Here is a 15,000-nt window from a genome sequence, read left to right as displayed (position 1 = left end):
CACACAGTTTCTATATTTAATCTATATAAACAATTTTAGATTCACTGTTAATTATGGTTCCTGGGTAAATAGTTATAGATGGATCTGATCTGTAAAGGGCAGCTCAGCTTAGTCAGGTCTTTTATGGCCTCTGATCCTCTGATGCTGAGTGTGTGTGTGTGTGTGTGTGTATGTGTGTGTGTGTGTTTCATTGCTTTAGATCTTTCTGAAAAGAGCGCGGTTAAAAGGGGTGAAGTGTAATTACAGTTAAACGGACAGATCTTTTGTAAAAAGAAAGTAAAAAAGAGAGAGAGAAAGAGAGAGAGTGAGAGAGAGAGAGAGGGAGGGAGAAAGAGAGAAAAGAAATAAGTGATAAAGCGGGCCGGCTTGGTAATGCAACTTTAAAGTTTGCCACACGTAAATGTCAATAGTGGCTCTTCTCCATCATCAGCAGTAAATTCACATTGATGCCTCTTTTCTTGCACGTATCGATCCGTCCATGAGAACGTAGATTTCTATCTGTTAATTAATGCCTCCCAGTGCTGCATTTGTATTAATCAGGAAGATAAGAAAAATTGGATGCCTGCACTCTCATGACAACCGTAAAAGCAGCCAGCCGGCTGATAACATCATTGATGGATCTCAATAAAAAAAAAAAAAGTTCCCCTTCCTTCCACTCAATAAACTAATCATCCCTCTTTTAATTATTCTGCGGTGCGCGGCGTGGTGTGGTGTGGCGTGGAGCGGAGCAAGAGGGAGAGGGAGAGATGTGGGGAGATTGGGAATGTGTAAATCTAATTATTTACTAACAGCAGTGTGTGTGTGTGTGTGTGTGTGTGTGTGTGTAAGGGGGGAGGGGGGCTGGCCTGGGACACACACAGGATGGCGCTTCAGGCAATGGGCTCTGTCCATCTGCCGTGCCATGCGCACACACACACACTCCCTCTGCATACAACTCTTGCACCTATAGCCTACACACACACACACACCTCCCATTCACCATCCCCAACCTTCCCCAAGCGTCTAACACCCCCCCCCCCCCCCAAGCCTGATGACTAACCAGCAGCAGTGCTCTGTTGCTCTCTCTCTCTTACACACACACACACACACACACACATGCACACATACAACACACACAGATATACACAAAACACACGCTGCACTTTCGGACACACTCAACAACACTTGAGTTTTTATATTTTATTTATTTTACGCCTGTTTTACCCTTTATAGACAGCTGATGAATTGGTTTATTTATTATCTACCCCACTTGTCATTCCCCACTATACAAAAACAATATATAAAATGAAAATAACAAAAAAGACAGACATACTCTTGAAACAGTTCGCATAGTGAATAAAATGGTGCACCATTTTAAATTCAGATCTGGTGCCCTCTTCAGTTTAACAGGCACTCTGCACTATTTCCCACCCTCCCTTCTGCTCACTCTCTCTCTCTCTCTCTCTTTCATTCTCTCACTCTCTCTCTCTCTCTCTCTCTCTTTCTCTCTCTCTCTTTCATTCTCTCTCACTCTCTCCCTCTCTCTCTCTCTCTCTCTCTCTCTCCCTCCCTCTCTCTCTCCCTCCTGCCCTCTCTCCCTCAGGAGGCGGGGCACCTGTTCAGCCCAGGCGGTCCGAGCCCCTGCTTTTAGGTCTGTATTTTTTAGCCTCCGCTCTGGCGCCAGAGCTGCCATCCCATCCCCAAATGAGAGTGCGACGAGCGCGAGGGCCCGATGTGCGATGGGTTGATAAAGTGTGTGTGTGTGTGTGTGTGTGTGCGACCCATGACTTGTACCTCAGCCTGGAGCATGGCGTCCCCAAGACCATAAAGAAACTCCCCGCTAATCCCGTTTGATGATTTTATTAAGTAGTGGTGGAGGGCGCTGCCAACTGGCACCGGGCGGCATCTCTCGCCAGCAGGCCAGGAAACGGTACCAACTGCTCCTCACTGTTCCGCCCCACTCCTATCCCCTCCGTAATCAGATCAGCCATGTTAACAGTTTGGGATAATAAATTAGCACTTGTTATAAACAATAGCCTCAAACCTACAGATAATGAGCTCCTTGCCATCAGTGATCAACTCAGGAAGAGATTCAAAAAAGCAAACAAACAAAACAAAACCACAGACTTGTTGATTTTGATTTTAGTGCCTGTTTGCACAAGCATCAGCAGAGAAGGGTTTGGTCTTCAGCACCCCCCCCAATACCCCCCACCACCCCATCCCACTCCTCTCGTGTTCCCCCCGACGACGCTCGCTGTCGTTTTGGGAGATACCTCATCTGCGCTCTGAAGTGCCGATCGTTAACGAGAGAGGTAGGGGTGCTTAGGCGCCATCAGATGGTGCCCGCGATCCAACAAGTGGCACTGCGCCGTTCCCTCCTCTGCCAGGGGAAGATACAGTCATCCCTCTCTCTCTCTCTCTCTCTCTCTCTCTCTCTCTCTCTCTCTCTCTCTCTCCGTGTGTCAGTTGGCAGGCCCCTCTCCTCTCCTCTCCTCTGCTCTGCTCTGCTCCCCTTGTTATCCTTGACAGCTTGATAAAGCTCTTTTTAATATCACTGAAACAGATTTCCTCTGAAGCCCTTAGACAAGCTGAATGAACACACGCCTGGCACTCGCACTTGCATCAGATGTGTACAGAGTAAATACACAACTCTGTTTCCCGACACACACACAGGCACACAGGCACACACTCACACACCTCTTCCTCTCCCTCTCCTACCCAAGAAATGAGCAAAGAAAAGATGAGGTGTGTGTGGTGTGAGTGAGGAATAGAAGGGGGTTGACCTCAAGGGGTTTAAGGCTTGAAAACATGCACATCCATACTTCAGCGTAGCGTCTCAGACACACACACACACACACACACACACACACACACACACACTGCATCTTCCTCCTCCTCTTCCTCCCCTACCTGAAAGAGGAAGAGGAGGCTCTGGGGGTGAACAGTGGGGGTGAGTGCGTACTCTGAGTTTGAGGCTAGCAATTAGTCTTTCAGGTGGTGTGTGATGGGGAGAATTGATCCCCACTGCATGTTGGTGGAGATAAGGAGCACACACACTCACACACACACACACACACACACACCACCTCCCCCCAGGGCGCCCCACGGCCTGCCGGCTGCTGGAGCTGTAGACCCTGGGGTCTCAAGGCCATCTTTGTCCAGACACACAAACACACACTCACACATCACACACACACACACCGCAGCAACCACAGAATGTCAATGGTGTGCTCAGCACAGGACCTCATCTCTGTCTACACAGACAGGAAAGAGCAGCCATAGAGAAGGGCTCCAAAGGGAGTTGCAAAGAGGGCTTCATAAGAATGGGCAGAGCCAGAGGATCCAAACAGCAGATGAAAAACACTGACGATTTCAAATGATGGTGATGGAAGATACATCTGGCAGTTTCTGTTTTCATCTCCAGTCATGAGGTGGTTCTGCTTCACTCTGGTTCCCAGCTCTTTCCACACGACCCTTTGAGCAGTTTTGTGGCATGCTGTGCTACAGCCATCAAACCCCCAAAAACATGAAGTCAAAATTGCTGCATTCCCACAAACCTTAGATAGTGGTAAAAAAATGAAAATACTCGTGAAATGGCGCTTATGTGAGATCACTACATACACTGGACATCAGTGGAACTGCTCAGCTGTTTCCCTGGTCCTTGTCTGGTCTCTCTGGCATACTGAAACTGAGTGTGATGTATCTAACCCTCTATCTGTGTGTGTGTGTGTGTGTGTGTGTGTGTGTGTGTGTCTCTCTTCCCAGGCTTCTCCACGCTCTCCCTCGCAGACCAGATGAGTCTACTGCAGAGCGCATGGATGGAGATCCTGATCCTGCGTGTGGTCTACCGGTCGCTCTCCTTCGAGGACAAGCTGGTCTACGCCGAAGACTACATCATGGACGAGGACCAGTCCAAGCTGGCCGGCCTGCTGGACCTCAACAACACCATCCTGCAGCTGGTGAAGAAGTACCGCACCATGAAGCTGGAGAAGGAGGAGTTCGTCACCCTCAAGGCTATAGCTCTCGCTAACTCAGGTCCAGTGGGCGGCCAAAAGCTCCCTGCCTGCAGCCTTTTCTTTTAGCTCATCCTTTTTCTTTCCTTTTCTTCCTTTTCCATCCTTTTTCCTCTTCCACTCCTCTTCCTCCAGTGTCTCCTATCCCTCTCTTTTCCTCTTCCACTCCTCTTCCTCCAGTGTCTCCTATCCCTCTCTTTTCCTCTTCCACTCCTCTTCCTCCGATGTCTCCTATCCCTCTCTTTTCCTCTTCCACTCTTCTTCCTCCAGTGTCTCCTATCCCTCTCTTTTCCTCTTCCACTCCTCTTCCTCCAGTGTCTCCTATCCCTCTCTTTTCCTCTTCCACTCTTCTTCCTCCAGTGTCTCCTATCCCTCTCTTTTCCTCTTCCACTCCTCTTCCTCCAGTGTCTCCTATCCCTCTCTTTTCCTCTTCCAGTGTCTCCTATCCTCTCTTTTCCTGTCTCCTATCCCTCTCTTTTCCTCTTCCACTCCTCTTCCTCCAGTGTCTCCTATCCCTCTCTTTTCCTCTTCCACTCCTCTTCCTCCGATGTCTCCTATCCCTCTCTTTTCCTCTTTCACTCCTCTTCCTCCGATGTCTCCTATCCCTCTCTTCCATTCCTCTTCCTCCTCTCTTCCTCTCTTCCACTCCTCTTCCTCCTCTCCTTTCCTCTCTTAAGGTTTCTGAGCTGAGCGCTCTGATGGGGCAGACATTAGGAGTTCCTAATGAATCACTTCCCTTATTACCGACATCCTCTTATCCTAAAATGAGATGGAGATGAATGGCCGCGGTGTTCTAATGTCTTCCTTATCCCCGAAATGAGACGCGTTAAAGTGGCTCTTTAGCGTAAGGAGGAGGTGTGTTTCTGGGGGCCGAGCCCCGGCGGGCTGACTGCTTTCGCACCGAGCGACCGCTCTCGGCCCCTGGGGGCCCATAAGTGCACAAGCCGCAGTGAAATTATTCAAATGCAGAGACTTCATAAGCACACGGCTTACTCGCTCTCTCACTCCCTCGCTCGCTCGTTCTCTTGCGTTTTACTTTTGTTCCTCTCAAACACACAGACGGTTACTCTCCTACACACACACACACACACACATTTATTCTCTCCCTCTTTCTCTTTCTCTCACATACATTCATTTTCTCTTTCTCTCTATCTCTCTGTCTCTCTCTCAGACACACACACACACACACATTCACTCTTTCAAGTGCATTTTCATCTTGCTCTTTTGCTCTCTCACACATATTCTTTCCCTCAAGTACACATACATTTTTCCTCTCTCTTTCTCTCTCTCTCTCCCTTTCTCTCTCACACAGACACACACACACACACACACACACACACACGCCAGCCTCACAGACATCCCCACACATGTAACACCCTCTCCCTTGCCTGGCTGCTGCCTAGCTCCTGCATTAGCATAAAGTGCACCTCAGATCCCTCTTAAATAAGGTGGCGATCATTAAGCGCCCGCTTGTCAATAAGACTCTCTGATGTTGTCCACCATTGGCAGTCACCACGCGGCCCTCTGCCTCCCTTTGTGTTGACCCCATCTTTGAACTTTATCTTGGTTGCTGGCCAGTAGTTTTCCCTTTAATTACAAGAAGGAAACTGTCAATAAAATCTGTTAAATGGGGCCTTAATGAGAGGCTTGGAGGAGAGGCGGACTATTTCCTTCAAATTCTACAGCGCTCAAGGTATTGACAGTTTGTTTTCTGAGGCCATGTGTGACGATCAATCCTGGGCCCTGGCTAGCCGCGCTGAAAAATGAAAAGGCAGATTGCTTTTGCTCGCTTGCGGATGACGACTCACTGTTTGGCGAGCGGGGGTTTGCAAGGCCCTTCTGCCGAAAAACACAGCGTACCCCCTGAGAGAGAGAGAAAGAGAGAGAGAGAGACAGAGAGAGGGAGGGGGGTGGGGGTGCGTGACTCTTTTGAGAAATTCCTTTTTAATTGATTTTGTAATTAACAGTTCATCTCTGCTGTCGATGCACCCACTGCAGAGACAGATAGAGCGGAGATTGTTTGGTACAGGCTAAAGTTAGATGGATGCTCACATAAATTTGGATGGATGTCTGTTAAATCCTCGCTTCTTTATGGGCTTGGACAGGCCAGCTGCCATCTTTCTATACTCCTGCTGCCCCACCTCCCTCCTCCCTGTCATCTGGTATGTTCAGAGTTCAAGGTTCACCGGAATGGGATCGTTCTAATTTTCAGAAAATCATCTCCCAGAATGACCCAATATACATTATTCTGTTCTGACTGTACTGTACAGTCATCTTTATTTAACCACATTGTTAGTGGAACAGATAGAAAACTCTTTTTTGTTGAAGGGTTGTCACCTTGGTCCAGATTCTTCACCTTCTCCAGATGTCTTTTTTGTTACTCTTTTTTGTGTGTGTGTGTGTGTGTGTGTGTGTACCTCGCCCCATGGGTATTTTTTTCCCCGTGTAACGTCAAAGTGTGTGTTTACGGAGAGCGCAGGCCTGGGCCGTGGCTCACGCTCCCCCGAGAGGGATGCATCATGATTTAGTTCAAAGGTTAGTCATTTCGCCACGCTAGCTCTGTTTGCCCGAGCTCTGGCTCCGAGTCAGGGGGTGTCAGTTAGCGTTTCTGACAGCCAAGCAAAGGAAAACAAAAAACAGAGAGAGAGAAAGAGAGAGAGAGAGGGAAAGAAAACAATTATTGGGCCTGATTACTGTCCAGGCAGGCATAGGGATTCAGGCACAGACATCAACCCCAAATAGCACACATTTTGAAGGGCAGAGTCGTTAATTAATTCCCAGAATACTAATTTGGTGCATTAGTGACAGTAACCCTTAAGATATGTTAACGAGCGTGCCTCTCATGTAAAGAACAGGAGCACACATTGTGCGCCCAACGCTCCGCATTTCTGTCTGTCGTATTCAGCGCTGCTTGCGCTCCTGCGTGCGGCTGCTGCACATCCAGCCATCTCATCTCCTCTGTCTGCAGCCATTGATTCGCATTACAATATGACACTTTTGTAATGACATGCATCTGTGAATGGGCCATTTGAGGGAGCATTTTTGCGACTCTGGTATGGTTAGCGGGGGCTCTTGAAGCTGACGGGCTGGCTTGTTATTGTGGAGAGGTGTCTTCCTCCGACAAACACACACACACACACACACACACACGCACAGAGTCGTCCGGCAGCACACCCTCCATTGATCTCTGCATGATATAATTGTCAGGAGACTGTCGGCGTGCATACTAATTTGTGCATTACATGCAATAGATACTCTGCATGCTTGCATATTTCCCCCCATTCTTTATCCACTGATTATAGACTGAGCTAATCTTATGCAGATGCTGGAATTCCTATAACCGGTTGCTTTGCACAATATATAGAATATTTTATTTTTAGCTATAGTTTTAGCTACATAGATTTTACTACAAATATGATAATATAATTAAAGTCATAGATTTGCAGAATGACTGAAATATTTTTATTTGGACGACTGCATACTCAGAAAAAAAAAGGAAGTTTGTTCCTGTGGGAGTTAGTGTGTGTTTCTGTAAAGAATACCAATGCCAAGAAATCTATTTTGAAGAGAAAGGACCTGAGTTGTCCTGTGCGGACAGTGAGATATGCCTCTGCCTGGATCCTTGGCGTGGCCGTGCGTCCACGCGGCCGGCCGTGAGAGTTAGATTGATAGCCGTGCTGCCTCGGCAGCCTTCGCGGAAAGGCTGCGGGTAAGCACTTTTCCTGCGAGGGATTTCTGCCGGATCATAGGTCACCCCCGCGGATGCCCAGGGCCCAGGTGACTGATGCTCTGGACCGCGCCGGCGGAATTCTAGATAGCGTGGACGGAGCCGGAAACGTAGGGGTTAGGATATTGAACTGGGGCGCCACGCGTGGCTGACCGCCCCCCCCCACCCACAGGACTGAGCTCTGAGGCCGTCCCTAAGTGGACCTAAGGACCCTCCAGCTCTTACTTATCAATACTTGACCCTCCGATTATTATTTAACAAGTATGTATGCATTGATCGGCAGAGAGGGATTGATTGTCCTGCCCGTGCCAAAGGCCAGCGTGCGTTCGGAACCACATCCCAGGAGGGAAACGCCAGATGGATGTGGCACAGTCGATGGATCTCTCTTTTCCAGCAGTTTGAAAAATGCCTGTGAATACACTGTGCAGGCATGCACACACACACACACACACACACACGCACACATGCACGCACACACACGCACACACACACACACACACACACACACACACACACACAAACACACAAACACACACAATCACCTTGATTTATTCAAACTTGAGAAATCATTGAGGGCTTAGTTCTCATTCCCAATAAAATGAGAGTTCCTACATACACACCCAAACTCACACACCTGCAAATGAACATAACAACAAACACATTTACAAATATGTACAAACATACACTGTCCCCATACACACACACACACACGGCATAATAAGCATGATGATGTGCTGATCTGAAGCAGGCCCATGCCGTCACACATACTAATTCGGTCCGCGGTCGTGAGTTTGAGCGAGTGAGCCTCTGGTTTTTATGGCGCTCTTGTGTACAGCTCGAGACCACAAGCTGTCACCACTGTCCCGGCCTGTGTCTGTCTCCGTCGGACGTAAAAGCACTGTTAATGATTGAATATGCAAATGGCTGCGTTTGACATTTCCCTCAGACAATAGGGGCTCGGGCTGAGACATTGTTCGCAGGGGTAGGGCCCCCTCTCCCCCCGCTCAATCAAACCACGGCAGGCTGAGCGGCGTCTGTGTCATATCAATTCTCGTCCCAACACCGCGTCCGCTTGTCCCGCATTCATCAGCGCCCGAAGGGGGACGTGTAAACACGCGTTCGCCCAGGACCGCGCGGCCTGCTAATGTGCATGTGAGCCTCCTGTCACAGAAAAATGAGCTCCGGGCCCGCACGCGCTCAATGGCCGCTCCCGCTTAAATGGGAGTGATTTTTCAGAGGGTGTTTTTTTTCTCTTTCCTCCACAGTCAACAGAGGGTTTATTCTGTGGTCAGCGCAATTAATATAAATCTACTGCACTTGCTGACTACATCAGTGTTTGAATGGCTAGCCGTAGTCCATCCGATATTTCTCTGCCCTAAAAATATTTAATATGAATTAATTTACCCTGTGGTAATGATAGAGGGTCCTGTCATTTCTTATGGTCAGCAAAGCACACCTCCTCTACTTCATCATACTCTTCTGGATGTGCACAATACCATCGGTTAATGTGTGATCGTTGTTGTATGCAGTGAATTGGTTTTTAGCAAACTGTGCGCACCAGTGTGGTGTTGCTTAACGTTTTTGTGTGTTTCCTCCATAACAGATGACTGTTGGTTAGCGTTTTAACGGAGTGTGTCTGCATGCCGATGTGGTGTTGACTCGCGTTTTAACGGCACGTTTCTCTTGTTTTGCCCTGTCACAGACTCCATGCACATAGAGGACGTGGAGGCGGTGCAGAAGCTGCAGGATGTGCTGCACGAGGCGCTGCAGGACTTCGAGGCGAGCCAGCACAGCGAGGACCCGCGCCGGGCCGGCAAGCTGCTCATGACCCTGCCTCTGCTCCGGCAGACCTCCACCAAGGCCGTGCAGCACTTCTACAGCATCAAACAAGACGGCAAAGTCCCTATGCACAAACTCTTCCTGGAGCTGCTGGAGGCCAAGGTGTGACTCCGCCCTCCCCCAGCTGCAGGCCCCTCCCCCAGCCACGAGAGAGGTGGGAGGGACTCGTCCCAGACTCCACCCCCTGTCCCCCCCCCCTGCCACCGGGGCAGATGGTACAGCCCCACCACCGGTGGGACCTTTGTCTATAAACTGTAATGAATAATGACAAGAAGCATAACCCTAAACGGTACTCTTAACTATTGATGATGACTATACTTATAAGAATGACTTTAAAAATGTGATCACTGAGAGAGAAAAAAAAGAATTAAAATGAAAAACGAATGAAAAACACACAAACAAAACAAAAACAAAGAGACAAAGAGACTGCTCGAGTTGTTTAGCAGTGGGACTTTGAACCAACTTTCAACTTCTCAGATTCTAATGCAGTTTTTTGTGCTATGGAGACATTTTGTTGTTGATTTTCACAAAGATTTCTGGAGCCGTGAAGAGAGCTGCCCTGCCAAAGGATTGAGGTCCACCCAGTGGACGCGTGCAAACATCAACATCCACCCAGTACCCCCCCACACACCCCCCACCCAACCCCCAACGACGCGAGAGTGGACTAGACCCGCTTCTCACAGTAACACCCGTCGCTGTCTATTTACAGAGTGCAGTATTAACACTAATGTCATTGGAGAGGTTCAATAAGTGGTAGCCAAACTGAGATTTCGTTGATTTTGTTTTAGAATGCTGCTCATCGTGTGTTTCATTTTCTTTTTTTTTTCTCAGATATAGATCTGTTGCAACCATGTTGATTCCTGGATCGTTTTTATCCCCCAAGTCTTCCAAAATAATTCAGACACTTTTAGCGATTTTATTCTTTTTGTTTTCAGGGAATATAGCCTAAAATGTATTCACTCATGAAATACGACACCTGAGGCACTGCAATCAACAAAGAACAGACTAACTTATTTATTATAATTTTAGTTTATTTTCTCCTGTTTTTATTATAATAGTGGGTGTAAATATATTATAGGATTATCATGCAAGGTTTTGTTTATATTGTGTTAATAATTGTCCATATATGATTTTTCTATGAGCTTTACCACTTGCAGCGATAACAAATGACTTGTGAAAACTGCTATTTTCTCCAAGCAATAGACGTTTAAATGAAGGTGCATATGTATGCAAGTTCTGTTTGTCCCAGTTTGTGAGGAATGTCTCATGGTTCCAGAAGCCTCTCCTGTTCTGTCTGTCCTTGCTAGTACTGTCTTATGATTAATTCCACTACAAAGTGAGATAGGCCATACTCGTAGAGAGGAGAACATACACACCTTTTCCCTTTGTTTACCAGAAGTATCATCGCAAACAAAGAATCAAACAAACAAACAACCACAAAACAACAGCTTTTGCCGTCCAAACTCACCGGGAATCTAAATCCAGAGATATCAAATCAAAATAGCACTTAGGGGAAAAATTAACTCAACCTAGTGTGGAGAAACGCTTTTATTCCAGCTTGGTCTTATTACCATCCACTGCAACAGAGAGGGATACCAGCATTGGTTGAGAGACTCCGTGTAGCAAAACTAGTCCAAAATGTCAACTTTGTACAGTTAAAAGGCTGAGGGACAAGGCAAGTAGACTCCATCATCCATTAGAGCAAACCAGGCCGTATTTGCAAATGGGTTTTCTCCTGAACCTTCATAAACATTGTATATTGTAAATTAACAGATTATAAATCTAACCTAAGACATTTTATTGGAACAAAAAGAAAAAGAAAAAAAAAAGAAAAAAATGTAGATCAGCTTCTTGATGTTTCATGTCTGCTGTGTTTTTCTTTTTCCCAAAAAAAATATTTTATTTCCTTTTTGCTTCCCTTCTGTTAAATTCAAAGATGTTGTTGTGTACTTCTCGTGGTGATTGCAGTAGTCGTGGCGTATGCTTTTTTTAGACACAGGGTAGAGGTAGAGACAATACTGGATGTAAGAACCCTCAGGAGACCATGGCGGCACGTTCTCAAATAACTTTCTGGTAAAAGACTCTTCCTAGGTACTGCTAGATCAACAGATCCAAGATCAATATAATCTATACCGATGTATAAGTGAATAACAGTTATTTAAAGGAAGGAACAAACATATATAAAAAGGGATAATTTGTGTAACTCTTTCTTGTAGACTAACAATGTATATCTTAGGTTAAAAGGAAAAAAGCATTTGAGTACTGCAGACCAGTAGCAGAATTTTTTAACAAACTCGCTGTACATAAGGCCCTCCCTTCTAAACAACTCGGTTGTTATATTAACTTTACTCTTTGAGATTGCAAAGGGAAAAATACCTTTTTTTTCTCTTTTGTTTTTGGTGTAAACCAATTTCCAAACTTATCGCTTTAAAAACTTTGTGTGCTTAATAAAATGAAGAAAAACAATAATGAAAAAAACAGATCATTTTTCAAGTACACCGGGCTTGGGCGGAGGGAGGGTTGTGGGTTTTTGATTTCATTTTTCTTCAGTCTTGTTCTCTAAATGCTGTGTATCTATCATTAGCTATACAGAACTATAAATAGATAGTGGTTGGGGAGAGGTATCTGTAATGTGATTCTAGACCTAATCATCCATAGAAACCCATGAGATGGTCGATACCTGGAGGGCTCCTACCGATTGGGCGAAATGTTGGCAATATTTACATACACAACTCCTGGCTGAAAGGTGCTGATTTTACTTTTGTCTTTTTTTATTTCTTTATATTTTTCTGTCTTTATGATATGATATTTAAAAACAACATATACCAGACATTTAAGGGGATGAAAGATAGAACATTGTGTCTCTCAACAGCGATTTAAGCTGAATTCAATTTGAACTGTACTGTAGTTTAGGAGACAAAAGCAATTGAAGATTTTGATCCTTCAAAGCCACATAATGTCCTCGAATATTGCAGCCAGCAGTCTCAACCTGCTTCAAACTATCTCCATCCTCGGAGGCACCAATTTGTCATGTATACTTGAGGACAATGCAGTTACCATAAGCGCAACACATAGCATACTGAACAAAATTTTTTTGTAAAAAGTTGTCACCATATATATATATTGTTGGACAGCATTACAACTCTTATCAGCTTAAATCATTCTGAGAAGGTTTCGCTATGTGTCTTTCAACACCTTACTCACGTATACCAATATAGAAAGACGTTTAAAAGTAGAGTAGCCATACCTACAATTTTTTCCAACATATTTTCTTATTTAAAGCAGTATGACTGTGCAACCACCAGCAGTTGCACCTCATGTTTCAATTAGATCAAAATGCAGTATTTAACTGGAGTATTTTGCAATTAAGAAATAGTAGGATTAATGAAAAATGTACAAAAACAACTGCTATTTTTTATTATAGAAGAGGTGAAGGGTGTCGGTGGTTCTTCTGTATGCACCAGTATGTCTGTCTGCTGAGCTGGAAGGCGTTCAGAGCAGAATGACATGCCTCTTTGGGAGATACCGAGAGAAAGAGAGAGACAGATAGAGAGAGAGAGAAAGAGCGAGAGGGCAAGATGAAGAGGTGAAACAAGAAAAAGGAAAGCATTTTCAACGCTTAAAAAATACAATTAAAATAATAATAATAATAATAATAATAATAATAATAATAATGACAATAACAATGAAATTTCCAACCAGGAGTTGCTGAAACAGCCCGTAGTGAGAACCATGTGTGTAGTTCTAGATGTGTTCCACATCTGTAAAACGATTAACTGTATATTTTTGTGATGTGTATCATGCGGTGTGCTCCAGCAATATGTCCATTTGTGTAAATGTATTTATTTTACATTGTATATATTGTTCAATGCAAAAAGAGAGACCTATGGTTCTGTAACTACGATCAGTTCAGATGTGTAACTCCAATTATGCCTTTCAGGATGATGGTAGAGCAATATTAAACATGCTTCCAGTTTTGACCTCTCTCTCTTTTTAGTGTGTTTATTTCACTTTGGTGATGCATGTGCACACACACACACACACATGCACACACACACACACACACACACACACACACACACACACACACACACACACACACACACACACACACACACACATATACACATACACACACTGTTTCTTGTGATATTTAAAGTGAAAAGCAGTTCGCATTATGCCCATACATAAGGTGTTTTTTGTGTATATTCTTGACATAGAATTCAGTGTAAAACTTCAAATCATATAATATTTCAACAGTACCACAGTTAAGGAACCATATGCATAGAACCTTTCCTTGCAGTATCTTTAACTGCAAAATAGCAAAAACAATACCAACAACATTACAAGATATAGTAACTTATTTTTTTTGTAAAGTAGGTTATATACTTATTTATTTATGGGATTTAAAGGAGGTTTATTGGTGCTGTACTGTATAATGACATGACCTCATGGTGTTTTGAAAGCTCAGATGAGCTAAACTGAAATGATTTCTGAAATGATTTGTTATAAAACTCACACCAATGGCAGTGGCATTAACACACTACATTAAATCCTACTGTACATCTACTTGAGCCATTGAGAGGGATGAACATCCAGGCCTATGAGAGGAGGAGAAGAGGTGGAGGAGGAGGAGAAGAGGTGGAGGAGAAGAGGTGGAGAAGGAGGAGGAGAAGAGGTGGAGGAGAGGAGAAGAGGTGGAGAAGGAGGAGAAGAGGTGGAGACGGAGGAGAGGAGAAGAGGTGGAGATGGTGTCTGCCGTATTGCTGTTTGCTATTTGCTATAGAAACTTTCAATGAATGAGAAACTGTCTCCTAGCAATATGGCACCAACATATTGTATATACAAACACACACATATGCACATACAGCTCTGAGTTGACGGTCATATTCAAAATTAAGAGATCACTGCAAATTTGAATATGGCCGTCAACTCATTCGGAAGTCACTCAGCAACCGTAGGATGACATCAGAAAAATGTGCAGTGGTCTCTTAATTTTTTCCAGGGCTGTATATATGTATACATATACGTATGTACTGTGTGTACGTGTGTGTGTGTGTGTGTGTATGTTTGTAAAAATGTGTTAGAGCCATATTGCTCGGAAAGAGGAGAACTTGTCCACTACTACACACATTCACACATATACATACACACTATATATATATATATATATTTGATGTGTGTGTGTGTGTGTGTGTGTGTGTGTGTGTGTTTCTGTGTGTGTGTGTGTGTGTGTGTGTGTGTGTGTGTGTGTGTATGCATCTATGCATCTTGTCGTCAAATCCATTGAGGCTATGCCCCCACAGTAACGGCCCTGTCTGCATCCTCTAGCCTCTCACCAGGATTTATCATATCGCTCAACTTAATGCCTGTGTGTGTGTGTATGTGTGTGTAGTGCATGTGTGTGTGTATGTGTGTGTTTGCTACAGACAAAGGAACACA

General features: G+C 45.0%; 1 protein-coding gene across 10 annotated transcripts in view; it reads left to right on the top strand.

Annotated features, from left to right (window-relative positions):
* esrrga (estrogen-related receptor gamma a) overlaps positions 1-13,538 on the top strand; it is a 218,073-nt gene extending 204,535 nt beyond the window's left edge. For all 10 annotated transcript variants that reach the window (XM_048228028.1, XM_048228031.1, XM_048228030.1 and 7 more), the window contains 2 exons: positions 3,745-4,014; positions 9,422-13,538. In XM_048228028.1, the coding sequence (XP_048083985.1) occupies positions 3,745-4,014; positions 9,422-9,666 (515 nt within the window). In that variant the 3' untranslated portion in view covers positions 9,667-13,538. The remainder of the gene's footprint in view (positions 1-3,744; positions 4,015-9,421) is intronic.
* The last annotated feature ends 1,462 nt before the right edge of the window (positions 13,539-15,000 follow it).

This window comes from Alosa alosa, chromosome 19 (assembly GCF_017589495.1).
Source record: "Alosa alosa isolate M-15738 ecotype Scorff River chromosome 19, AALO_Geno_1.1, whole genome shotgun sequence".
Taxonomy (NCBI): domain Eukaryota; kingdom Metazoa; phylum Chordata; class Actinopteri; order Clupeiformes; family Clupeidae; genus Alosa; species Alosa alosa.
This window is presented reverse-complemented; position numbering and strand designations above follow the sequence as displayed.